Source organism: Aptenodytes patagonicus, chromosome 2, assembly GCF_965638725.1.
Source record: "Aptenodytes patagonicus chromosome 2, bAptPat1.pri.cur, whole genome shotgun sequence".
Classification (NCBI taxonomy): Eukaryota; Metazoa; Chordata; class Aves; order Sphenisciformes; family Spheniscidae; genus Aptenodytes; species Aptenodytes patagonicus.
In genome coordinates this window covers 81,741,204-81,766,896 of record NC_134950.1, presented here as the reverse complement: position 1 = coordinate 81,766,896, position 25,693 = coordinate 81,741,204, and the positions used below count along the sequence as shown (strand labels likewise).

Here is a 25,693-nt window from a genome sequence, read left to right as displayed (position 1 = left end):
TCATCCCAAATATATTTTCAAATAGCTAACAAATAGTGTTCAGAGTACTAAAACCACAGAAAATATGTTAACAGTTACACTTGTTAATAAATTTTTAAGACCGTGGAAACAGTGGCTTAGATCAACTCTGTAGCCCAGCCACTCCCCTCTTCTTTCAGCTGGTGTACCACCTTTTTGTGATGAACCTCTGGAAGGACAGTTTGACCAGCCATGCCTGTCTATGCAGTCAGCTGCTTTACCTGCATGTGTGAGCAGCTCTGTTGGAGGTGGCAGTTCTGGCTTTCGCTGCACAGTGCTTGATTGCGTTTATTTTAGTTTTCCTACTGAGCTTCTCCTGATAGCTCCAAAGCCTTTATTTATTGTAAGAAGCATCTTGTGTGTCTAGGCATGTGTACTGGCATGAATACTATTGCCTGGAATACTAGGCCAGTTCCAGGAAAGAAATCTGCTTGGGGCAGCCGTCCAGATTTCCTTATACCCAGAGCTAAGAGACACAGCCTTTGGCTGCTAATGGAATGATCACTGTCATCTGGTTCCACCAGAGGACTGAGACAGTGAGGTGCTCCATTGCACTTTAAGTGAGGTACGAAAGGAAAAAGGAACATTGGTCTGTTCTGGATGTGTGTACAGAGTAAAGCAGAGTATCTCACTGATCTGATTTATCTACTTGTACTTATTCCTGACTGGAGGCAGACGCTGCATTGGAAGAGTAAAAGTTACAGCAAATCATGGTTTATTTTACTTTTTTGATACGTAAGCTATATTTACTATATGCTACAGACTGAAGTAATCACCGTAAGTGATAAGCAGCTATTAATGTGTTCATGTTACAAAGAACAAACAGATGCAGATGTAAATAGCATTTCAGGCTGTTCTTGAATTGTGTTTCATATATGTCTAGGGGAAAAAAAGATTGTCAGTTTGCTCAAACAAACCATTTCTGAAAGAGAAAGTGGTGTTAACATCTGTACTACATCTGAGATTAGTAATATTAATGAAAAGCTAATAACGCAGATGACCAATTAAATATTAAGTGCAAAGAAATAAAAATGTTTGAGGACAAGATTTGTATTTGTATTGCAGCGGTAAGATTCAAATCCTACTGCACACATTTTGTTGGTAACTTTAGGCTTTTATAATCAGGAAAGTTTTTACATGATATAGAGTAGTTTCTAAGATCTCACATTACCACAAAATCTATTTGATAACCTTTAAATTTAACATTTCAGTACAGAGATTTTAGTTTTTATCTGTACTATGAATATTCTGTACCAAATGACTGGCTGTATTTCTACCACAGCAGGCAAAATTGTGAGAAATAAAAACAATTTAACATCTGATAGTTAAAAGATGTGATTTTCCTCCTACCTCTTCTTCGAAATATGGACACACACAACTGACTTTTTGAATTCAGAAATAAGATTTTTAATAAGTACTCATAAATACTAATTGATCAGAACTTTTTTAAGTTATCAAAAAATCTGATTAAATTATCATATTATGTACAATAATCATACCTGATTATTTCATTCATAAAATGTGATGTAGATTAGATTACTAATTATATTTATTTTTCCCAATTTTCCTGTCCTTTTCATCCTGCATGATACACTCTCACGGTGATTGCTGTATGCAAATTCCTAGCACAGCTGCACTGAACGTGTTTCAGAGTTGTTTCGCTGACCTCAGCAACAACTTCATCAGGCCCTCGCCCCCTCTGATCTTGTCTTCATCACGTTGAAGGATTGAGCTGCCATTCTACCGTAACAGTGACCCTCTAGAACTGGTGTGAGGCTTCTCGTATATCTGTGCCGGTGCTAACCCTGCCCTACATTTATATATATTTACATTTATACTATATATATTTATGTATAAATTCTCAGAAGCTGCTCTTGTGTTATTTTCACAAGCACTACATGACTTTCAGGTGTAATTTTGAAAAAAAATCTGTGTTCATTTAAACATGAAAAAATTTGTAATAATCAACAGAATTCCTTTTTCATGTCTTCAGTTCAATGTGACCATTTTAAAAATTCATTGCGCCTATCATTTTAGGAAATTTGAAGTTCTGGAAGTTAGTGTTACATAAAATAATCTCTAAATATCATTCAGGAATAGCTTTCAGAAAGGCTTCCTTTCTGGTCAGTACCATACAACTAAGGATGTGTGGAAGAGTGCAGTGTCGTCTCTGAGCACTGGATAAGCAATGAAGTCATAGAAACACGAACCTAGTTGAAGTACTGCATGTAGTATAGAATTAACCTTGTACAGTGAAACTGGTCCTTCAGAGAAGACTTTTTCACCAATAACAACAATGTCATTGGCTTTACATTCACTGTAGTGTTTTTAACAACTGATGCACATTTTATTTATAGTAACTTGAGTTATGAGTTGTGTGGTGGGAGATGAGGACTTGCCAAGTTCTCTAAGTTGTGGTATTCAGGTTATCTTTATACATATACTTGACCTTTACTATCGTCATTTCATTCTCCTAAGGACATGATGTAGCCCATATCCGAAGTCTCCAGCTGATGTAATATGGAAATATTAACAGAGTCCCTAATGTGTGAAATGCTTGAACATGTAATCGTATAAATGTGGCTTGCTCCAAAATAGTATCAGTAGCCAATTAGATTACATGCAATGATGCAAATGGTGCTAATAGTCTTGCGTGTTTTCCCTGTACTTCTCCGTCACCCTTTATTGCTGTATCTTCTGAATTCTCCCTTCATTTTCTTTCAACAAAGGCAAGTATGCCATGAGGGATCTGGTCCACCGACTGCCAGGCGCTAACAACAGCAACAGCTCAGCAAGCAAGGCCATGTCTGATGACACCGTTACTGCCATTTGCTGCACTCTGCATGAAGTCATCACTAAAAACATGGAGAATGCCAAGGCCTTACGAGACGCAGGCGGCATTGAGAAACTGGTTGGCATATCTAAGAGTAAAGGAGACAAGTATGTTTTGCAAATCACCTTGCACCTTTTTTAACATCTCCAGTAGTTATTACTAGTCCTGAATGTGTTTGCCTCCTCTGTGCAGTCGTGAGTTGAATACTTTAGTTTCATGAGAAATCATATGCCCAGTGTGAAAGGTGACAAGAAACAGACAATACCAATAGCAAAAGTCTCTGCTGTGGTTTATTTTTGACGTGCCATCAGCAGTGCACGGAGTGCACTGCACATGGAGTTTAAGGAAGAGTAATTGCCTACAGTAACCGCTACCTCTAAGCACTTCCAGAAGATCCTGAAAAACATTAGGGACCAGAGCTGTTGGATTGCACCCTGCAGAAGGGGTGACGTGCAGGTGGAGGGATCCTGTGAAAGGAAGGGACCTCACTGCAGTTCTGTTACTGCTCCTCTTGCTCTGGGAATGAAGAATGTAAAGTCACTGTCCCTCTTCACAGCACCCTTTTCTCTGCCACCGGCTTGCTGGTAAGGTGGGGCATAGTAGAAACATGGTCCATGGATTTTCCCAACACCTTGCTTCTGAGAGAGCATTAGGATACCTGCAGGCTACTTTGTGAGGCACCAAAACATGCAAAAATCTTACACGTGACTGTGACATTTTCAGGGCAGCTATGGTTTCATCTTGTCTGTTTTCCTATGTACGCACTCTTCATGAAGAGTTCACTCTTTATCCTTCTTTTGCCTAAAACAGATAGCCTGGTTCTCATATTTGTCAGCCTGCAGAAGTATAGTGCAATGGGACTATGGCAGTTTGAAAACAAAAAGCCTTCACTGTAGTGTACAAAACCCATCAGTCCACCTACTTGAAGCTCTCATCACACAGCCTACTGCAGCATCAGAGCTCTAAAAGAGCCCCACAAAGCCAGGCCACAACCTGAAGGAAAGTTTATGCACCCTACATTTGGTATGAGAACTTATGCTCGCCTATGTGATCGGAGCATTGCCAATATAATTCAATCACATTTCTTTTCCTCTATTGTCACCCTTTTCTTTTCATACCAAATTCATTATTGAAACATTCTCACATTTTAATTGTAAGGGGTAAAAAGTAGTAGCGTAACAAAGTATGTGATTCCAGTTGTGGGAGCTCCCCATGCTCTGCCGATTTATTTACATTTGCATTTTTATTATTATTAAACCTATTTACATTTTTTATTTATATCTTCTAGATCAAAGGTACTGATATTGCAAGCAGGTTCATATCCATTTCTCTTAAGTTGAACGTGTCTTTCCTCAGAATAATGCATTTGTCTACCTGCTCATTATCTGGTAGAGATTATAAGTACCTGTCGAGTCTGAAATTGTCAAAGTATCATGGGTAGTTTTAGGAGGATCGAAGGGTATAATTCCCTGTCTAAGTATCCCTCGTAACTGTGAAAGACATATCTACATTGAATGAAAGTATTTAGCCCAGGTAGTGTTGAGTAATTCCAAAATGCCCTTCCAAATCATGATATGTATCCCTCCTGTCAAGTACTTTTAGTTGCGGTCCTGTGTTATTACTGTTACAGGTAACAGAGTCCTAGAACAAGAAAACCTGTCAACTCACAGTGCTACAGATGCTTATCTTAAATGAAAGTTTCATTTTTCAACTTTCAGAAATGTTTGCATTGTTCACCATTGCTTTGGTTTGGTTTCTTATAGGTAATCCATTGTTTAAAAATCAGAATTGCTGGTTGTTGGACTGATAGGAAATTCTGGCATGCTCAGTTTAATACAGTAAAACACTTCAGTATGAGTTTATCTTGTCCAGTATGAAGCGTCTGCTTCTACAAGCACAGGATACTAGCCTGGCCATGCGTCCTGGTGTGTATCAGTGCCAGGAGTGTGGGGCTGGCCCCGCTAGCCTTTGGAACATGCCCAGGGCTTGAGTGCTTTCCCTGTATGACAGCATGAGAAAACTGGTGTTCATAAGGTCATATTGGCCAAGCCCATATTGGCTTCGCATAGTTCCTGTTTCTCCTCAGTACTCACAGTATGGTTGGCCCAGTTATGTTCCTGGTTACTCCATGCTACCAGCACCCCACTAGCCAGTACAGCTGGGAGTATAATAAAAACAATTATGCTTGAAAGTGTTTATCAAATTCCTGTTTATTCACCAATTACCCACCTACTGCTGTACTCTGGGTGAGAAATGGAAGAAAAGGGGAAAAAAAGCACCAAATAAATTACTAGGGAAGTACTGTATAAGTTAATTGAATCAGTTGTCACGAACATTGCTTTACCAGCTTGAGTGTCAGCCTACCAGTGGTCCCTCTCAGAGGTCACAGGATGCACCAGAGCCTGTCCCCTGAGAAGACTTCCAGCCCAAACCAGTAACATATGCTGCTGGTTTTCTGGTTTCTCTTTGGTTTTGCAATCCATGTGCCTTTTCTGAGTAAAACATGAATCACCTCAATACTGCCCCAAACTCCATCAATCCTCACTCCAGAGTTTGGCCTTTGCAAGGTTTTCTAGCACGCTACTGCTATATGTGTGTTATTGGTACAGCACAAGGGCTTAACCACGCAGTGTATGCTTCCTCAATGGGCTGGGTTATCTTCCCAGACCTTTTCTATTTGACCCTTCTTCACTGAGCTGAATACTCTCTGATATTTTTTTTTTAGATTTTTTTTAAAGTTACCTATCCCAAGAGGAATATATGACTCCAGCTGATTGTAACAATAATTTAGAGCTTCTTTCAAAACTTTTCTGAAGAAAAAGTCCATGTGAAGTTATATATGGTTTTCAACATGACATTACATTGCCGTCATTAAAGGGTAATGGTGTGAGCAAGATGCAAGTCCTAATTTGGATTCCTAATGAAATTTGTCATGACTTTTTATAGTCAGTTGTATTTCTGCATCTTGGCTGTGCACTTCAAAAACAGTGCTCATCACCCATCTAGAGTGTTTCTTTTGGCCACTGCTAAGAGGTGCTTAATGTGTTGAGCACGCTGTCATGAGTTGAAGTTTGGCAGCTTACAGAGAAAGAAACTCTGGCTCTAACTTCTTGTCCTTTATGCCAAAAGTTGTAGCCAGGACATCTTCTTAGATGTACATAATACCAGTAGGGTCCTCAACAATTTTGCCAATTGCTGCCTCTCCCATTCCTCTTACTATGCTCTCGGCATGAATCCTTGTTCTCAGTGTGCTGAGGAACACACATTTTGCTCCTCACTGAATAATTAGTACTATAGAAATAACATGTATTGCCCTTGCTTAAAAACACATTGGTCTCCAAGATGCCAACCGAAGATCTTATGGTACATTTAAAACACAATTTTAATTGTGGGTTTAAATCCATAGCAATGCATTTGAAAATAGAGATGAATGGAGTTTTGTACTTAACAGTCTCTTTCTCACTCTTTCTTTCTCTCTCTCTCCCTTTTTAATATATGTGTGTAACAGGCATTCGCCAAAAGTGGTGAAAGCAGCATCTCAGGTCCTCAATAGTATGTGGCAGTACAGAGACCTGAGAAGTCTCTACAAGAAGGTAAGGCTTGGGTTTTTTCTAGATTTGTCATCTTTCATATGGTTACCCAAATTTGGGGGCTGAGAGACTTTAGACCAAAACATTTATGTGAACTGCAAATTGACCTAGAGTTTAAAATTTCAGATACTTGGAGCTATGGGTTTTTCCCTCATTTCTACTTCTAACATAGAAATACCTTTTGAAAATACATGTGGTGGTGAAAAGGGGACGTGAATTTGATTTTCAAAAGAATTCATACAGAAAGTGCTGGATCTGACAGCCCTGGAGAATGAAGTCCTCTGTTCATAGAACAAACCTATGCAAGCTCTCCTACTGTACCTTTCCTTCTTACACCTCCCCACCCTGTCCTGAGGAGATTACCAGATTTCCAGCCCTTCAGCTCCCAGATTTCCTCATGAGATTGTGAACAAGAGTATCTGAAGGAGTGGTGCTTAGGGGCCAGTTACATGTGGAGCTGGGCTGAAACTTGATAGCTTCACTTCCAGTCGGCTAGCAGAAAATAGCATCATATGCTTCGTTTTCGGACAGTCTATGGAGTCTGTAGTACCATACCATTCCCACAGACCTGCTAATCTTTTAAAAATGAATCACGATACGGTAATACAATCCTGTGAAATAACATCCTATATAGCTTTTAAAACGTAAGCGTCTACTTAGTAAATACAACATTTAAAGTAGTTCTTGCTGAATGTTTCCAAACTGAATTACACTCCATGTGAGTATCAGCCCGCAGATGTAGTTCTCAAAGGTCTTCTTGCTACATGGAACTTCACAGCTGATCTAATTGATATTTGTGTTTGTAATCTCAGCAAAGAGAGCTAAGGCTTCATGTGGCACGAAAGTTCAGGTCCTGGTTAAGTCTGAGGCATAAGAATGGTGAAGTAGGGAAGGTTCACAGCAGTGTAGTCTGTGCTGTATGTATTTTGTACAAGAAAAGAACTTAGTTACGTGAAGAGCATGCACCAAATCTTAAACTGGCAGAAGCTGACCTTCTGTTTGAAATGCTGTTCTTTTGCATGCCTCAGCCCTGCTCGTGTCAAGTCTGAGCAGTAAGGAAGATGATTATTGAGTCTCTCCCATTGTTCACTTCCAGTATTTTCAGTCATCCTTGGCAGCCCTAGGGATACCAAATGTGAAGATGTTCCAAGTAACGAGCTGATACTCAACTGTCCCATTAAGAGGTGGGAACAAACATGAGCTAGAGGAGGCTTTTCTTGACGCAAGGCAGTAACACACTGGAAGTGTGCATAGCCTGACTTCTGTGCATGTGGGTGGCTGCACTGTAGAGGCTGAACTTTATTGCACCATAATCTCTTAGAAGTTCTTACAATGTCTGGCTCATTTCCAACCTTCTGTCTGTACATATATGCTGTGATGGAAAAGCGGTTTCTAGGGTTGCTCCATGCATGAGGTAAGCTATATGCTGTATGGCTTCTGAGTATACTGCTACCTAAAGGACATTCTGTTGGCTGCCAATGTGAATGCCTGGTAATGTACTTACATACTAAGCATGTTTGGGTACTAAGTACCTTGCATGCTTAAAAGAACATTTTCTGCGGCCACAAATACATACTTGTGGTATGGAAAATAGTGCAGGCTAGCCTTTGAGGTAGCTTCCAGGACACTCGTAGCAGACAGATTGTCTATATTCTCAGGAAGCATTTTATTAATCTCTATATTGGCTAATTCCTACCAGCCTCACAAAATCTTAAAATGAAGGTCAGTCTCTACTACATATTTATATATTCATTATATGCCATTACATATGCTGCTAAGCATTGTATAAATATGTTCAGATAGTTAATTTAAGATAGTCCTGTTTGTTAAAAGACATAGAGTAATCTTTATAAAGTCCATAATAGTTATTAAACTTGCCGATAGTAGGCTGACTTATGCTGGCTGTCCGAGTTTCACCACTGTTGGGAAAATAATGTTTTTATGATAGGAAAATTAGAAAAGTTTGCATTATATGAATAAACAGCTAGTTATGTAATATAAAGATACTGGGTTGATGTGATCTGCTAGTAAAAACGAGTGAACACACAGCTGACAGTGTAATATGATCAGCACTTTGCAGTATCTTGCACTTGCAGAGCTTTTTTTGAAGTGCAGGTAAATCCCATTGCACAACCATTAGCAATTTCTTCCTCTGTACTGAAGCAGCTATACAACTACTTTCAAAGAATTGGTGGCCTACAGAGAGGCACAATTTTGTATTGTAATACAAGGAAATTACAAGCATCACATCACATTTAAGAAGAAGTAGCAGCACTTACCTTACTGTTTGAGAAACAGTCTAACCAAATAGTTTGAATTGTGGTCTATTTTAGAGCTACATGTTTACAGTAGAGTAAGTAAGGAGAGATAAAAAGAATAGAAGTAGTATCCTTTGTATTAATGGGGAAAGAAGGCAATATATGTTTACTGCTGATACAGTAGTAGTCAGTATATTTAGTCCAAATATGACTGCATCAGCAAAAACATGAAAACCTCATTCGCTTTTCTATTTTTGCTCAACATTAAAGGAATCATCCCATAGTTGGCAGTATATAAACTGCACTGACAGAAAGTCCATCCAGAGTTGGGGATTGATGTGGTCACCTAATGACTTGCCACACCTGTGAAGGACCAAAAGCCAAGAAGTGCATAGGCACCAATTTCCCACTTGCAGCACTCCCCAGTGAACTCCTGGCTCTGAAGTGGAGAGAAGTGCAGGAGTCAGAAACTAGTCTCCCACCTGCTGCCATTAGCTGGGCTGCCCTAAGCAGGGTATACAATGCTTCCTGCAAGCTCCATCCCGTCATGGGTGAGCAAGCTCTTCAGCTTTAACCAAGGCTATAACGTTAATATGCCTATGTAGCGAAACCTAAATTAAGCAGCCTGTAAGGACACTGTCAAAATCAGCTGCTGCGTAAAAATAGCCCAAATTTAACAGATTTCAGGGTGCCAGCTTAGCTATATTGCTTAAGAAGAATAGTAGTGTGCACAAATTTCCTTGTGCCACTCAGTGTCTGACAGATACTGCCTGTTTCTCTGGTCTATTCAAAGCCAAAAACTGCAGCAGCAACTGCAATGACTCAGTTACTTCATTGACCAAATCAAGCCATATACCCTGTCTCAAGGTTATAGTGTATCTGGCTAAGAATACAAACAGTATCTTTTGACAACACAAAAATTTAAGGTCCTATCCATCTTTTTCATCCTGAAAAATGCAAAATTATTCCACAAGTCAGTGAGGTAGAAAGCATAGAAAATTAAATCTGGTAAGCCAAGTTAAGCTAGAGATGTAAGTGTTTCTGGAAAAAGAGTTTCAGGCTAGCCCATGTGCTGTGTTTAAAAAGAAAAGCAGAGCAGATGGACAGAACAAACCCTGCAAGCAATGTAGCTCTGACAGTCCAGAGCTCAGAGTTCTGGTACCCAGGAACTTCTCTGCAGTGGGCTGATCCTGCTCCCAATGAAAGCAATGAGAAGGCCCTATTGATTTCATAGGTCTTTCTGTAAGGCCTCAAAAGCAAGAGCTGGAACTTTTGCAGCCAGTTGAACTTTACTGGGGAGACAGGCTAAGTAGTCTGCAGCATCTGATGTGTCCTGGGATTTCCAAGGTCCTACAAAAAGTAAGGATTGAAGGTTTGTGTGTTGCTTTCGTTCAGTTTGCTGGAGCAGGAACATTGTGCCCATTTATTAATAGCTAATACAACAGGAGGTGCACTCTTTGAATGTTGGTCTCTCTTCTCAAATAGCTTTTTATTCTCTAGAAAGCATGCTAAGGTGGAGACTGTAGCTTTTCTGGCTCAGGAGAATGATGGATAGATTTCTAACTTCCTACAGCTTGAGCTGCAAACTCAAGGAAGAGGAGGAGGCATTGGCTTTGTTGTCTCAGTTTCCACTTGGAAAGCTCTGTAAGTCACAATACCTTATGCACTGTGTTTGCAGAGCTACGTCACACCCTGTACCCTCCACTGACAGGTTCTATCCAGTGTACTAGGATTTCCAGTTCATAGCTGTGCTGTGGCTTTAATGGGGGACACAGTCTTGTTAGGCTGCGCTGGCTCGGGAAAGGCAGAGAAAGTGAACAGTCAGTGCTCAGATCTGAGACTGAGGTGACTGTTTACCGTCCTTTGTAGGCTTGTGCTTTGGGGAAAAAGAGGATTTAATTCCCTGGCATGGTTAATTTGGCACTATCCTAACACAGTTAACAAGAAAGAGTTATTAAAAGCATAAATGTTTCCAGTCCTGAAATTATAGGGGAAAAAAAAAGCTTGACAGAGCAAGAGGAAGCAATGAATTTAGTCTTGAAGTGAAGGAGTTGCCAGTCATCCCAGAAGTTTAACTTGCAGGTACTTAATCATGGAAAATAGCATTTAGTTTGCTGAACAATGGCTGAAACAGAAATCTAATCTGAAAACTTCCCACCAAGAGGAAAACAAGGTTCAGATTCAGCCCCATATAAACAGTGTTTGGATGATTTAAGGTGATTAATTTCTAAATACTACTAAAGCTTAGCAAGTAAGAAAGAAGTGATCGTCACAATTTTTCATCAGTAGATGAAATATTGTCTCCCAAAGAGTGTCTTTAATGTCATGACATTTTCAAACTTCTTTGTTCTCTACAAATAAGTCTTACATTTTCATAAATGATCATTTATCTGCCTCTGTTTTCATGAGTCCATTCCGAAATACTTGAAATCTGATTTTCAGAAGTGCTTAATGGTCACATGGTCCATAGCCCCGTGGGTGGGTCAGTGGCTCAGCACTTACGAAAAACTAGGTGGGGCAGCTATCCCACTTGTCCCTGTGCTTCAGACTCATGATACACCCCTCTTCTTCAGGTATCTTGGTAACCTGTACAGTCAGCAGGAGAATTAAGTGCTGCTTGCAGTCTCCAGAGAGAGGTCCTGTCCCATTTATGTTTAGCCACCTAAGCAAGGTGAAAGGAACTACTATGGTCATTCTTTAAAGACACGTATTTCCAAGTGAGGAACACTGGACCCCACTCCAGTCTCTAGGCTGTTAGCTGGTTGAAGACTTGGGGGCACCTTGGAAGATACAGATGTGACTGTAAGAGGGCAGATTTCCATTAGCTGGTAAACTCTTATCTATCTCAATATTCAAGAAAATAACCAACTACTCTTAAACACAGATAGCTTGTTAAATTACATGAGGAAATTTGAGCAAAAGGGTTGTGCTAAATGAGCTTAACATGAAAGAAAATTTATTAGCTAAAAACAAGCTTCAATTAGCATTAAATGTGTGTAATATTAAAGAGCTGGAGGAACTGTCAGGAAGAATATGTTTTCTATTAATTGGTTTGCTTTGCCTAACCACTTAGGCTCCAACAAAACGTTTACATTCTATCATTATGTTTACACTTATTCTGTCTTCCAGTATATAAGTAGAGATCACAGTGAATTTGCAGAAATGATTTTTCTTTTCCATTTATTATCGTAGGTTTCTGTTCTGCATGGAATAATAGAAATGTTTGTCCTATTCACCTGCCATATGAATAAAAATACAACCAATTATTTGAAACCAGGGAGGCTGTTAAAGGCGGTCGTCCTTCAGCATGTAGTGTGCCATTTACAACGGGGATACTATTGTGACAGGCATTTAACGAAGTCAGAGTAGTCACTCTGAAGATGGCCTTGTCTGTCATTGGCTGGAAAAGATACTTAGAATTGCCCAAAGCCTTAGAAGCAGTTAAGCCAGTCCAGATCTAGAAGAGGACTCTCTTTTCATGTGACTTTCAGAATAATAAAATGATGGTTCTATGAGAAGGTCCTTTATTGCTAAATGTTCCATGAAAATTGCCAGCAATAAACTTCAAAACCCTGATCAAAGAGTTCTAGAATCTAAAGTCCTTTCTTAAGTAAAGTATACCTACTCACCCTTTAAAAATGTTAATTACATCGTGCTGTCAGGTAGACTTGGAACACATCATTTGGATTTTCTTCTGGTAAGGTTATCGTCTGTCAGACATCCCCCAAAAAGATGCTGTCTTTAAGTTAAATTTATCTAGTGAAAAGGTCTGTGCAGAACTTAAACCCTACATAAAAGAATCTAAATTCCAAATCCAGAACATAATAGTTCCTCAAAAAAGTGGCTTGACTTGAAGGAGCTATTCATGTGCTCAGATTGTTCATGAGCATATGTATGTTGCAGTGCTGATCCTTCAGTGTGACTTAATTTATTTCTATACAATTGGCAAGGCCTTTTTCAGATTAATATGTCACCCTTTTAGAAAAAGGATGGATTAATTTAAGGTAAACCCCCCCCTGTAATATAAAACTAGATTGTCATTATAGAGAAGGCATTGTCTAGAGCCCATTTTTATATTAACTATGAAAATGCAAGTACCTGATTAATAAATGATTGACTGATTGATTGATTTATGGCAGTGGGCGGCCCCAAGCTTCAGTGTGACTGATGACAGAGGATTTTCACCAACCCACCACTCTGGGTCATGGCACGCTCAGCATACTCTCTCCCAGAGCCAAGAAACCAGAATCTATTCCCCAACCCAGGTATTCTGGCTGTCAGCTGACCAGTGTTGAATTGTTCTGTTTCATGCATACGGAGATTGGTACCCAAAAGAGTTCTACAGGAGATGTTTGAATCGAAAGTAACAAAGCCTTACTAGAGTATGTATTTTAAAATTATACAATTTAATTTACTGAACCCTGTAGGTTCTAGATGGAAAGCGTCTCGCTTCACTTAGGACAGCAGTCCCATTCATTTCAGCCGTGTGAGGAAGGTATGCAGAGTTTTGCTCTCTCTGAGGACAGCATATACCAGAGAGAAGGACAAGTGCGTTACATTCAGTTCCCTGACAAGCTTTCTAGCATTTCTGTAATCTCTTTTTTGATTGCCTGAAGCTTTCAAACAGAAAGGCAGTTATTGATAAGCACTATGTTGCAATAGCAGATTAAATTTATCAAGCACTTTGCTTTCTTTTCTGGCCTGATGGCACCTCTAAGAAAAAAGCAATAGCTGCGCATTTCAGTAACAGGATCCCAGGTAAACTAGGATAGCTATAGAAAAATCGGTGTGTCCAGGAGTCAATTAAATTCTTAAAATGCTGATTTTCAAATCTCTGTTAAGAACGATGGATATTTCCTTCAGACAGTTGACGAGAATTAGCACAACTGGGCATTTTTTTATTAGCGGCATCCATTTCCTTAACCAAGTGTAGTCTTTCATTTTCCTCCTAATATTTTTTTCATAATAAAATGTGACTCTGTGGCATTATTGCAAAAACAAAATACCTTCTACATATGCAAAACATTCAAGTAAATCCATGGAGAAACCTTTAAATATATATATGCCTGTGTACCATTTCTGATAAAATATTTAGAGAAAATAGGAATTTATATGGTTTTGCTGGTCATGCAGGACATAGTGGTTATGCTATTTCTTTCATTTTATTTTTTTTTCTACTAAGTTTGCCTGGAAGAGAGAAGACATCAGAGAAGATCTAATTTAAATACTTTAGACATAAATATCTTTCAAGGTTAGGGTAAATCCTTTTAATCTTTAGCTAACAGGAATATGATATTTAAAACGCCCAGCATTTCATCATCTGATATATGACATTACTTTCTTTTGTTAGTCAGGAATTAAGCAAATTCCTAAATTGATTTTAAATACAGGAAATGTGGAAATTTTCTGTGGAATTAACATATTCAAGCCTTTTTAAAGCATCATCTGAGTAATTTTAGAAGATAGAGATTCTATAACCAATATAGCAGAAAAAATTACAGTCTTCAAATATATTCTTTCTTTTTTTCTTTCTGTTTCAGTCTTTCTTGCCTAAAAACATGTTATTCGCATTTAAGTGAGCATTTTAAATGTGGCCTTTTATCAAATGGCAATCTTGTTAAATGCTTAACATGAAATTGTCATTGGTTTCAGTACTGGAGAAAAAGCTGGTATTACTGATTTTTTTGTGTGTGTGTTGAATTATTATTAATTCTACTTTTTGTGCTGTATATTAGTCTCCAGTGTTCGTGTAAGATAGGCTTGCCTTTCCCAATGCACATGCAAATATGAAGTATTTCTTCATTAAAGCAAAGGCATATTTTCTATTCTGCAGGAAATAATAGGTAGTAGCTGCAGACCAAAGAATAATCTGTTAATCTTTTCACATTTTTTCTTAGAGACACAAAACCTCTTCAGTGAGGAATGATACGTTAGTCTGGAATTTTGTTTTTCTTTTTACCTTGATGCTACTTTTTTCAACATAATTAGCACTAGGCAGCATCACTGCATAGTATAAACTTACCATTTAACTTACCTGCTCTTTTGATTGCGTATGCCTTCCCAGGGATTGGGTTTTTTAAGAATCGTTCAAAACTTTGTCAAGTAAATTTTAACATTTGTGGCTTTTTCATTGCCAGTTGCCTGCTTAAATAATATCCTGTTTGTCTATACAATAGGAATTTACTTATCATGAGCAAAATCATGAAGCCTAAAGAGCAAATTGTGCAAATAAATTGAGCTGAGCTATGCAGGTAAAAACTTTGGCATATGCAGAAGTATTCAGAAGTATTCACACATGGAAAAAATGGTGTATAAACTGCGCTTGAATTTTTAAAAAGAAAAGAGAGAGAGAGGAGGAGAGAGAGATTCTCAGCATTTGGCATAACACAAATATATTAAGTGTTTTCACCTAGCTGTATTACCATTCTGGCTAGTTTTTAAGAAGAACAATTTAGAAAAAAAGACAAAATTTATATCTAAAATATTACAAAATGCTAACTCAAACTGAATGTTGTTTCAATTTTATTTTAATGCAAATAATTATCATTTCACTTGTGCAGTAAAGTAGATCATGTTCTGATTTTCCTAGCTTATCCATCATATCAAGTAATATTTTTCATAGGTCCTTCTAACCCCCTTTGAGTTTATTAACAGTATAAGACAACACCAGAAAGAGAAGGGATTGCCATTATGGTATTACAATTTTTTTATATATATTTTACATGGCCTGAAGAGGGTAGAAAATCTTTTGGAATCCAAAATATTAATGTTCTTACCTATATGACAATGACAACACATGATGGAGTATCAAAATTTGTGTTTCTCCATTAATTGTTAGAGGGAGATGTTTTCAAATGTTTTATGCTTCTGAATTCCATCAGTTACTGTATAATAGACTTCATTTATTTTAATAATTTTGCATTTTACATAGTTAAATTCTTTGTGATACTCTCTTTACTATGCAGTATCACCTACCATTCCTTTAGTCATGTTTCAGTTATTTCAGTATTTATATGTTTCTTTCTAAAACATTTTCCATGTTTACTACGGTATTTAAAATATTAGCAGTAATCTAAGATACAGTCTGTGCTGAACTGAAGATTCAATACTGATGTTAGTATTTTCATACTAGCTGAAGCGAGACCTTGCCCATCCTTACACTATTTTGCTGTGAGATTTTTTAGTGAATGGTATCCAAAAAATCAGATATGATGACTAAGCACAATTAAAGCCAAAATTTGCACTCCTTGCAAATACTTGCATGTCTGTGTGACAACGTATCTGCATTTTTGCTGGTAATTATCTGCATGTGCATATATGTATACACAAATGGGGGTGTGTGTATGTAAAACATACTCACAACACAGCATGGACCTAGAAGATGCTGCCTTTAAGCATGATGTCTGAGCAAAGAGAGCTTGGGAATTCCTAAAGGAATAAACCTTAATGGTTTGGGCTATGAGCGTAGAATGTATCTGCAGCTGTGCTTGACTGTTGCTTTTCCGATGAGGGCCTTAAAGGCATGATAGTCCTTTCCTTTAACATTCAGCATTGTAGCAAGTGGTAATTCAACAACCAGACTTAGCAGTAATTCCTCTAAATTATCAGTAAGAGGTGCATGGAAGCTGACACCATTCTCATCCAAAACCTGCTAGACGCAAGAGGTGCTAAACAAATAAGACAAGAACCAAAGTTTGTCCAAGCAGTTCTCTAGAATGAGCCATACATATATATGATGCTAAAGCATCCTCAGCATTGATAGTGAGTCTCATGGTAAGCTCTAGCTGACTTATGTGGGAACCACTAGGTATTTTTCACCTGAAAACCCAAGTCCGTTTTAAGGTTAGTAAGTACAGATTTAGAAGAGAGAAATTTAATCTCATAGTTGTGTAAAGTCTGTCCCTAAAGAACTCCACCTTTTGAACTTCTCTGAAGAAAAGAAAATTTAAAATGCAGCCCAGGAGTCAGTATCTTTGACTTAGAGCCTTCTTTCTGAAGGGAATTGTATAACTGAAGTTTCTGAAATATCCTTAGGGTAGAGATACGAGTAGGCATCCAGAATCTGGAGGGTTATGCATAAGTAGAAGGTCACATCTACAGAATTTTTCCTCTCAAAAATACAGTTCCTCAGAATAAGATTGGATTTTAATACTTGAATACAAAGTAGATACCTAAGAAAATTATCTGCATGTCTTTTGGGACTGGGAACATTTTTAGTCCACTTAAATAATGTATTATATTTTTAAAACAAATATAAATAACATTAATTAATGGCAAAGAAAGTTTAGCTGGATTCAGAGGTACAACACTGAAAAGAATCCAAAAGTCTTTCTAAAGACTTTCAAAAGTCTTTTAAAGATATATGCTAAGATAAACCATTTTTAATTCATGTCAGTCTTTTCTTCCAAAAGTCGTTCAAGGAACATGATTTCTACCATTCAGAACAAAAGAACATTTTTAATTAACTTGTATGCTTGATATTTGCATATCTAGGTTCAGACATAGGTAAAAGCACATCTGTAGTAAAGAGTACGTGTGAGAAACTCAGTTTTTCCCAGCAAAGTTGAACCGATATGTTGGATGGCTGCTTATAGTTTTGCAAGTGAGTCAGATCAGTAGAACTTTTACTAGTAATAATAGCATACGCAAGCAGCACAGAGAGGATGGAAATCAAATTAAATTTATTATTATGGCAATCAAAGCATGTTTTCTTTGCAGAGGTAAATAGTCTAGCTGTGATGGTCTGATGCATAACACTGGGCATCTTTTGCTGATGCTCCTCTGTGTTGCTGTACTTATACTATCATCATCCTCGTTCTTCTGGGTCCTATAAGGAGCTTCAAAGTGTTTGTTTAATATGGTCAGTACATGTAAATTCAATCCAAGTTCAATGAAATATTAAGCTGGTGTATCAATATCCAGCTTTCAGTTCTTTGATGTTCTGCGTGATCTAATAATGGGTGGGGGGAAAAATACTGGGAAGTCCTTCTCATTTCTTTCCTCTTCTCTTCCTAAAACTGCTAACAGAATTCAAAAATGGCCTAAATATGTCTGCCATTTCAGACTTGAAGAAAGAAACCTTGTATTTTGAAAGGAGTCTCTTTTGTAGTATGTGTACTTTGTTCTGAATTGGTTTACTTCATTTACCAGCTGATACAGTTTGTCTTGATAAAAGAGCTATAGCTTCTTCTTCCTGCAGAATGTAGAAATTAAAAGATTCACTGACAGTTTCTAAATTGTTGTTATTACTTTTAATTTTACAAAGTGCTTTTAGGGAAGGTTGTGGTTCCTCTAAAATAAGAGTTGTAGGCTTTGGTGCAATAGTGTCTTCCTCTTTGAGTTAACAATACTAGAGCTCTTATTTACCGAATCAAAAACTCTTCAAGGTATTTCAGTAAAAAAGAATATGCATTTCTCATTATTAATGTCTAAGTGTGTTGGTAAACTACATGCTTGAAGCAGCATATCCTTAAAACTCATACAGCTTAGCAATAATCGCTCGGATCTCTAACTGTCTAGTTTGAGTGTATTTGTGCAAGAACTTTTGACCTAGAACCAAGGACAGCATGAGTTTCAGTGGTGAGTGGTGTCCCTCAGCGGTCCGTATTGGGACCAGTACTGTTTAATGTCTTCATTGATGACACAGGCAGTGGGATCGAGTGTACCCTCAGCAAGTTTGCAGACAACACCAAGCTGAGTGGTGCAGTTGTCACACCAGAGGGACAGGATGCCATCCAGAGGGACCTGAACGAGCTCAAGAAGTGGGCCCCCGTGAACCTCATGAGGTTCAACAAGGCCAAGTGCAGGGTCCTGCACCTGGGTCGGGGCAACCCCCGGTATCAGTACAGGCTGGGGGATGAAGGGATTGAGAGCAGCCCTGCCGAGAAGGGCTTGGGGGTACTGGTGGATGAAAAGCTGGACATGAGCCAGCAATGTGCGCTCGCAGCCCAGAAGGCCAACCGTATCCTGGGCTGCATCCAAAGAAGCGTGGCCAGCCAGTCGAGGGAGGTGATTCTGCCCCTCTACTCTGCTTTGGTGAGACCCCACCTGGAGTACTGCATCCAGCTCTGGAGCCCTCAGCACAAGAAAGACATGGACCTGTTGGAGGGGGTCCAGAAGAGGGCCATGAAAATGATCAGGGGGATGGAACACCTCCCCTATGAAGAAAGGCTGAGAGAGTTGGGGTTGTTCAGCCTAGAGAAGAGAAGGCTTCAGGGAGACCTTATTGCAGCCTCTCAGTACTTAAAGGGGGCTTATAAGAAAGATGGTGCCATGGTTTAACCACAGTCGGCAACTAAGCACCGCACAGCCACTCGCTCACCCTCCCCCCCACCGGTGGGATGGAGGAGAGAATCGGAAGAGCAAAAGTAAGAAAACTTGGGTTGAGATACGAACAGTTTAATACTTGAAATATAATATAATAATAATAATAATAATAATAATAATAATAATAATAATAATAATAATAAAAAATTTTAATGAAAAGTAAAACAACGAGAGAGAGAGAGAGGAACAAAACCCAGAGGGAAAAAAACAAGTGATGCAACTGCTCACCAACTGACGCCCAGCCAGTCCCCGAGCAGCAATCACTGCCCCCTGGCCAACTCCCCTTAGCTTATATACTGAGCATGACATCATATGGAATATCCCTTTGGCCAGTTTGGGTCAGCTGTCCTGGCTGTGCCCCCTCCCAGCTTCTTGTGCACCTCCTCACTGGCAGAGCATGGGAAGCTGAAAAGTCCTTGACTTAGTATAAACACTCCTTAGCAACAACTAAAACATCGGTGTGTTATCAACATTATTCTCATCCTAAATCCAAAACACAGCGCTGTACCAGCTACTAGGAAGAAAATTAACTATCCCAGCCGAAACCAGGACAGATGGGGACAAATTTTTTAATAGGGCCTGCAGTGATAGGACAAGGGGTAATGGTTTTAAACTAAAGGAGGGTAGATTCAGACTAGATACAAAGAGGAATTTTTTTATGCTGAGGGTGGTGAAACAGTGGAAGAGGTTGCCCAGAGAGGTGGTGGATGCCCCATCCCTGGAAACATTCAAGGTCAGGTTGGACGGGGCTCTGAGCAACCTGATCTAGTTGAAGATGTCCCTGCCCACGGCAGGGGGGTTGGACTAGATGACCTTTAAAGGTCCCTTCCAACCCAAACCATTTTATGATTCTATGATCTAGTGATTTTTCCAAAGGGGCATCTGATTCCTTGTTTGTCAGGCAGCTACACATTTGGATAAAATGATCCCAAGTTTTCAGCCATAGTGCTGCTCTCCAGGAAGCACAAAACCCTAATGGCTCTTGATCACAATCAGTATCATCAGTCCTACCATGTTCTTCACCATAAGAGACAATTTTTTTCTAAGAATGATTTTTCTGTGTTTTATGTTCACAGGTATAATAGAAGAGTTGTGTTTGGTTGATTTTATGATTTAATGCATGCAAAGTAAGAATAAGAGGTGTTGATTGGTTTCTAGTCTTTGTAAGGACAATAGGCTTAAGAAACTGACCCTGACCATAAAGTAGTATTTGTCCTACCCCCAAGATTTTGTGGCCAAGAGTTTGTGTTTCTAGGGCATAAACATGTTAAGATAGGTGAAATTTCATTACTGGAATGAAAATGACAATACAAGTCAAAAATTATTGTAAACACTTTCTTGGATGCAAGTTTTTTTGCACATACAAGATACAAGCAAAAATAGTTCTCTGTGATTCTAACAATTTAAATTATAGCTTATATACCTTATGCAGGGGAAAATAGGAGAACAGAAATTCTAGCTGAAGGGCCAAATACTGCCTTCGTTTCCTCTAAAATATATTAAAACAATTTTATTTCTGTTTAAGAGGCGAAGTGATGCTTTGAAAAATGAATTTATTTCATTTTATTGCAGTGTTTTGAAAGGTTTATTATTTAGCTGCATATAACCTCAGCAAAATTAATAATGAACTCTGCCATATCTGAAGTCGTGTCCTTCATGCTTTGCCTCACATATGATTCCCTTTTCTTATAGCTATTTTATTCATCAGATTAGGTCTTGTCATCTTCGCAACTCGCACAACAGGAAATCAATAATTAATTATGGATAGGCAAAGCAATGCCTCAGTGATTTCCTGAAATGTCCCAGAGTTGCACTGTATAAAACAGCCGGGGACAGTTACCTAGCTGTTTCTCACTTGGATAGATTTGGCAAGTAATTAACATATCTCTCCCTTATTGGGTGTCTCTTCATAGCTAAAATCAAGGGATAGATGTAAAATTATGGTAGAAGATACGTGATTAGAAGATGATAACACTGCACACAAAAAAAAAAAAAAAATTGAAAAAGAGAAAACTGGCCACAGCCATCTGTGGTATTTTGAAAGAAAAAAATTGGGTGGTACTCTCAGAAGAATATAGTACCTCAGGCTCTGCGATGACAAGAGAAAAACAGGGGGAGAAAATATTCCAAATTATTTTGGGGTGGAACGCTGACAATAGGAGAGTAATGGCTTTGCTTTCAGAGAAGCCGAGGTGGAGGCTGGGAGGTACGTGTCTCGTTTTGAAAAGAATGAGTTTAACCACTGATTCTGAAAATGTCACTTTAAAGAGCCTACAGAAAACTTAATAATCCTCATCCAGTGCCAGACAGTTTTGCTGTGGTTAATGGTTGACTAGGAGCCCTTTTTTAAGCCGCATGCTGCCCTAAATATGTATTTCTCTTTCAGCTTCTTAAGCAATTGACCTTCTGCTGTGCCTGGGATGCAGAAACGGTCACTTATAAGTAAAAGCCATTTGTGCATTGAAATTCAGAGTAAAAAGTAGAGAAGTGCTGAGGTCAAGCCCACTGCATATTGTAAGAAAGGAGACCGAAGCAGTGCATGTGTGTATCACACAGCCATACCAGCCGGGGAGTGGCGGGGCTGCCCCCCAGCCATCAGGCACTGAGGCAGGGGCCGAGAGCCCCTGGGAGAGGCGGCTGCTCCAGCAGCAGCTCTGCCGCCCAGCTGGCTTGGTCCTTCCCTGCCCGGCCCAGCCACCGCTGCTCTTTGCCTTTGCGCAAATGATGGCACTGTTCCCCTGGTGCTCTCCGTCATCTCCCCTTGGTTATGTCTGTGCAAGGGAGGAGTGAGTGGCCTTCCTCCCAGGCTCACACAGCGGCAGGTGTTGTACTCCCAATATAACGTGTAACCAGTAAATAACTGGTATCATTATCATCATCGGAAGGCATGGGAAGCAAACCGTATTTTCCTTTAACCACTTCAGCTAAGTGGTTGTACTGTAAACAACTCCCGCACTTTTATGCAAATAATATTTTTAAATCCCCCAAACTTGAATAATTTCTCTGTTTTAAGTAATTTTCTGGCTTTCATAAGCTGTGGAAATAAGACTATAAATGTAAATACTAAAATCCTCAAATTAAGATGAGCTTCAGTGATCCATGTCTTCACTTTGTATCTGTTGATTTTGAGGGCCTGGCTCAAAACTCTTTGGGAGAGGAGGGGAGACAGAAGAATTGGAGTCAGCAGCCCTTTTGTCTTTTGAAGCCGGTGAAATTACTCCAGATTTCCACTTGCAGACTTAAAGCAGAATCAGTTTGAAGGATTTAACCCAAGCAACAACCGCTAGTGTACAAGCCGGGAGAATGCCAAGACCTTCCAGGCTCAATCCCTACTCCTCTGTTCAACAACATATCTTGAGTTCCCACTTTGGAAGCAAAAGACAAAATCCTAGGAGTAAAAATGTCAATTATAATTGTTTGTAGCTTAGCTGATGGCAGTAAAAAGCCATCAGTGAAGTAGATTTATTCACAGTACATCATAAAGCAGATCAATGCCCAGGAATTCTCTGCTGGTTTTGAACTTTCCTGGAAACAATGCAAGCAAATCCAGAAAGGACAATCCTTTAACAAATCCTTTGCTGATAATAGGATTTGGCACTGTAAATTCAAAGGAAAAAATGAAAGACGACCTTTATTTTTAATATAGATAGTTTATCTAAAACTAGTTGTTCTGTTTTTCAAGAGTGTTTCTAGAGTTGCTGAAGTTGTAAGAATTTAGTTGAAATCCCTCTTCCAAAGTAAGCATGCTTCAGTATAAAGGCAGGGGCTTTTTTACAGAACAGCCGTCTCTCCAGCCCTCCTTCAGCAGCTGACATTTCCTTGTCAGCTGCTTTGGTGGCATGCAGAGAGCAGTCCTGCTAGGAAACTGAATATTCAGGTGTGTTGGTGGGGGGTGGTTAGCCTCCACTGCCATGGGGCTGGCAGAGGGAGAGAAGTCAGGCTCAGTATCTCTGTTGAGAAGCACTGGGAAATGTATTTATTCTTCCTCTTGTATTAAAAGAAAATAATATGGTCGCAGGTTATAAAGCCTAATGATAGGTGTGGTGGTTGGTGAACATTTAAACCACATTATTTCAAAAATCCCATTTAAGAGCTCCGTGAGATACATATGTGCATCACCCCAACCTTGTTATCATTTTAGATTTCTCACTGCAGTCAAGTCACGCACGTAACTTTCATATGTCAATGTATGTAGATAATTTGATCCAGTTCTAATTTCTGTAATATCTTATTAGCATCGTGACAACAAATTTGCAGTGAAGAATTGCCCAGACCTGTGTAAGTCTGATGAGCCTTGACTTAATTCACATCAGATTTATTTTTTACTCTAGACAGTGTCACACTGGTGCACACCAGTCAGGATGTTCCATTTAACCTGACAGCAGTGCTTCAGCTTGTGAAAGAAGCAGCACCAGCAACTCAGAGCAATGTCTGGCTGAGTTTCAACGCGAGTAGATCCTACATTACGTACTTACAGGCACTTTGCCTCGTTGCTGTATCACCTACTTCTAACACCGTGGTGGGTCTAGTTACTGATTCCTGCCTATCAAAACTTCACATTTCTACAACTTACTACCATTACAGGAGCAGTTATTATTACAATTAATTCTGGAACCAGTAAAATGTTGGCTTACAGATAAGGAAGTAGGATGACAAAACAAGTCTGGTCCTGCATGCTTAAAGTCATTCGGAAAAACATCTATTAAATCAAGTCAAAAAAGGATCAGGCCTGAAGCAAGAAGTAGCGTGCTGGAGAGTTTGTAAACTTGGAGGAGGCAGGACACAACATTCTCTGTAGTTTCTCAGGTTTTAGCTGTTTCATTATTGGATTTGTTGCATCATTTTTATTTCTTTTCCCTAGTGGGATTTCTCTTCTTTCAAGAAGTTGCTCTCTTTCTTCCTGACAATGTTAGGACATCAGTGCCCAGGAGTCAGGGCAAACTACACTCTTCAGCATTGAAAGATACTGATGTGCATGCAGCCACCGTACAGTGTTTCTAAACCACTCAGTGCTTTTTAAGTCAGTGTCTTCTTAGCAGCTGATCAGCATAATCAGTCAGAGGGTAGGGCTGGTTTTTATTTTTGCTGCATGGCTATTAGCACGTGAGCTGATGTGGGGTTTCCTTCTGACTGGATGCCATGAGGTCATCCAGGCTGGGCACCGCACCGAGGCTGGCGATGTCGATGCTCCTTCCCAACTCCACCACACATTGCTTGGCCACCTCGTTGTATCTGGTCCCCTCTCTTTCCTCTCTTGTCTGTGAATTCTTCATGCAGGAGCTCTGGTTTCCCATTGTGTCAGCATGGTGTCAGTTCCCATCAGGGCTTAATTTCATTCAGTCCTCATAGTGTTACTGTGCTACAACTGAGAAAACGGTGTGTCTGATATCGCCCACCTCCACAAATCATGCCTGAAGTCAAGGACTCCGCTACCAGAGAGTTCTGAAAATTTGAAATTCTTGCAAACACAATAGAAAACTGCTTTCTCTTTTTCCCTACATTTTAAACACAAAAAGAATAATGTGGAAAACCCAAACTATATTTTCATAAGGTACCTATGCAATAGGTGTTTGGCACAGTAAGTTTAGTCACCCTGACAAAATAATTATTTCCCATGGGCTTGAAGAAAATTATTTATTTTCAAAATAACTTGAAGTTGAGCAGGGGGACAAAGGACCTGTTCACTCCTTAAGCCCAGTAAAAGGTGATCAGTGAGACTACAATATCACTTTTGTTTTCTACAGTGGTTATCCAACCCCCGCCCCAAATCTAATCCCTGCAGCTTTCCCAAGAATGTATCGTCAGAAACATGTCACTGCCAATCAAGCTTTAACGTTTGGACTTTATGGAGTATAATTGCAGGAGAATACATAGTCATTATAGTCAAAATATAGAGAAATGCCCAGTAGAAGATACCTTGGAAGAGACGATAAGGACATATAATGGTATTTCTGTACTCTGGTTGTTCTGTGCCCTCCTGTAGTGTGCAGTTGCCACCTATTAATTAATTGCTGCCAGTTAACAAATGCACCCATTCTGTAACAGAATTGCATTGAATTTCTTTCCAATTTGTCAGATCTTTTTGTCTTACTCTTCCTCTCCTAGATCACGTTTGTGGCTGGTAAATTGGTTTCTGAAATGCAGTCTCACACACTTTGCTTCTGAGTTAGCTTTCTTCTCTGCAGGACACTATTATATACTGTACCTTTAAGTACCCAAATCAATTTAATTAAATTTCATTACAGGCACTAGAGCTGAAACAAACTAATGAAAGCAGCCATCATGTCAGGTGGTATTTATCTCGGCATTAAATTGAAAATACCCCCTTTAGGCTCTTAAAAATTAGTTTCAATATTTAACGCTAATAGCTTTTGGAATTGTTGATGGGGATGGTTTTAATGAATTTGTTACAAACTGTTTACCTTTCCAAGGAAAGAAGCTTGTTCCTTGCAGCAGAGGAGAGCTAAAGATAGATGACTTAAAAGTATTAGGGTTTTGAAATACTGTGAGGTCTGGGAGCTGCCCATAATGCTGTTGAAAAACACCATGAAGGTTGTCGTACAGTGATAGCATTATGCCTTTTTTAGTCAAAAGCGATGCCAAGTCACCACAGTACTTGTGTTAGAGTTTTATTGTTTGCCTGAGTTGTTTTATTGAGCTGATCAGGC

At 39.2% G+C, this 25,693-nt stretch overlaps 1 protein-coding gene across 4 annotated transcripts in view; it reads left to right on the top strand.

The window, feature by feature from the left end:
• The window catches only part of CTNND2 (catenin delta 2), a 698,912-nt gene that overhangs the window by 653,818 nt on the left and 19,401 nt on the right, over window positions 1-25,693 (top strand). For all 4 annotated transcript variants that reach the window (XM_076330343.1, XM_076330344.1, XM_076330346.1 and 1 more), the window contains 2 exons: window positions 2,748-2,958; window positions 6,360-6,444. In XM_076330343.1, the coding sequence (XP_076186458.1) occupies window positions 2,748-2,958; window positions 6,360-6,444 (296 nt within the window). The remainder of the gene's footprint in view (window positions 1-2,747; window positions 2,959-6,359; window positions 6,445-25,693) is intronic.